General features: G+C 40.5%; 1 protein-coding gene across 1 annotated transcript in view; it reads left to right on the forward strand.

The window, feature by feature from the left end:
• The window catches only part of ptar1 (protein prenyltransferase alpha subunit repeat containing 1), a 15,414-nt gene that overhangs the window by 1,584 nt on the left and 11,732 nt on the right, over positions 1-2,098 (forward strand). The window contains exons 2-3 of the mRNA XM_015388881.1: positions 989-1,158; positions 1,437-1,503. Of these exons, the coding sequence (XP_015244367.1) occupies positions 989-1,158; positions 1,437-1,503 (237 nt within the window). The remainder of the gene's footprint in view (positions 1-988; positions 1,159-1,436; positions 1,504-2,098) is intronic.

The following is a 2,098-nucleotide window of genomic DNA, read 5'->3' on the forward strand; positions in this document are numbered from 1 at the left end:
CTTTAAAAACGTCCAGGAGCTGCGCATGCGCAGTAGCTGTTTACCAATGAAAACCTTTTTTTTTGTCTTGACGTGTAGCACTAAGCTTATGTTTCAAGAAATGTTCAGTTTGAAAATTGTTTACTACATTTTTTCAAACATCCTCTAAAAGCAATTTTAGATATTTGTTCTTTAAGAATTTGTATGATTGAAATTGGTTTTATTTGTTTCTGATATAAGGTTGTAAAGTTCTTCTTACAAAGTTTAAGCTCGGAGCTCGTCTGCCTGGCTGTGTGTTTCCTGGACAGGCCGCCTTTTACAGCCGCTTTTTGTATCTCTGCTTGTCTCCTTGAACCCCAGTCGGCCTCAGCAGATGGCCGCTCACACTGAGCCTGGTTCTGCTGGAGGTTTCTTCATGTTAAAAGGAAAGGTTTTCCTCTCCACTGTCGCTACAAGCATGCTTATTGTTAGGGATTGCCTTTGAGTCGATGAAATCAACTGGTTTTCCTTGGATAGAAAACTTTGAATCAATCTGACTGTATGATCTGGTGAACTGTCAAGTGCTTTGAGATGACATCTGTTGTGAATTGGCACTATAGAAATAAATAATTTAATTATATTTTTCACTGTTAAAAGCTAAAACTGCCCTGAAAGGATACTTTTCCTTTTAAAAATTCCCTTTTCTCTGCATTCATATTAGCAGCAACATCGCAGTTTTTCCCCAAACATAACGGTGAATAATAAAAAAGCATTTTCATAAAAATGTAATATAATGTCATATGTAATTTGTAACTAAACAAGACAATATTGTTTTGTACCTACATTTTTTATTCTTAGTGCTTTTAGTTTTAATTAATAGGCAGAGAAAATATGGCTTTCCATGCCAGCAGTCAATGCAGGATGAAAGACATGTGGATTCACGTTATATCTGTAGAAAAGTTTTCTGTTGCTGATTAAATAATGCAAACTATGCCCCCAGTCCTGATGCTTGTTATCGGCCTGTTTTTAGTGATGAAATTGGCCTCATCCAGTGTCCGGAGGCGCGCTACAACCGCAGCCCCATCGTGTTGGTGGAGAACAAGCTGGGCGTTGAGAGCTGGTGCGTCAAGTTTCTGCTGCCGTATGTCCACAACAAGCTGCTGCTCTACCGCCAACGGAAACACTGGCTAGACAGAGAAGGTATCTGTGTGGATTAATGGTGCTTTCCCATCATGTTGTTTATCAGGGCAGCTGGGTTGTGATGAGACAAGCAGTGGGATGTTGGTTCCTTCATCATATAATTGGATTTACTTCCGGTTTAAAATGAAGCTTTTGTCTGAATTATTCTTTATTCATCCATCAGTTCAGCTTTTAATGAATCTCTGGACTATATAGGTTTTTTTTTAATTAGGATTTTCCTATTTGTCTTGTTTGTTGTTGCACTGCTGAGGCAAAGTGTGTGTTTTTGTGTCCTACAGCTCTAGTGGATATTACTTGCACGCTTTTGCTGCTCAATCCAGATTTCACCACAGCCTGGAATGTCAGGTAAAGGAAAGTTTCAACTAACACATTTTATAACTGTCTTTACCTCTTGAACAAACTGTGGAAGAAAATTTTGTTCCATTATTTTTACAAGGAAAAAAGAAAAACGTTAATCTATCCATCTTCTACCACCTGTCCATCAGGGTCATGGCTGGGCAGATTTCTTTCTCCAGCAGGCTGTGGGTGGAAAAAAGGGTCCTCTCTGGACAGGTCGCCTGTCTATCACAGGGCAGGGACATGCAGCCATGCACACACACCCTCACTAACAAGGGGCCTTTTGAGCCTAATGCTACGTTCACACCAAACATGATTTCAGCAGCAAAAAAGCGCCTGCTGCTTTATTTTTTACGCTTGTCCACATTAAGGTCAAATGCGCCTCAAGAGCATCTTTAATACTCCTGAAGCGCGTTCAGTAAAGTGAGTCCAGATGCGTGTGATGCTTCTGTTGCTCCTGTGTTCAATGCCAGAGAGCAGCTTTGCTATGTTTGCTGTGATCAGCGGGTAAAAAGTACCGTATTTTCAGGACCATAAGGCGCACCGGACTAAAAGGCGCAGTCTCAGTTATGTGTGCCATTTCTGTATTTAACACACACATAAG

The sequence above is a fragment of the Cyprinodon variegatus genome, unplaced genomic scaffold (assembly GCF_000732505.1).
Source record: "Cyprinodon variegatus isolate N-32 unplaced genomic scaffold, C_variegatus-1.0 Scaffold440, whole genome shotgun sequence".
In the NCBI taxonomy this organism is placed as follows: Eukaryota; Metazoa; Chordata; class Actinopteri; order Cyprinodontiformes; family Cyprinodontidae; genus Cyprinodon; species Cyprinodon variegatus.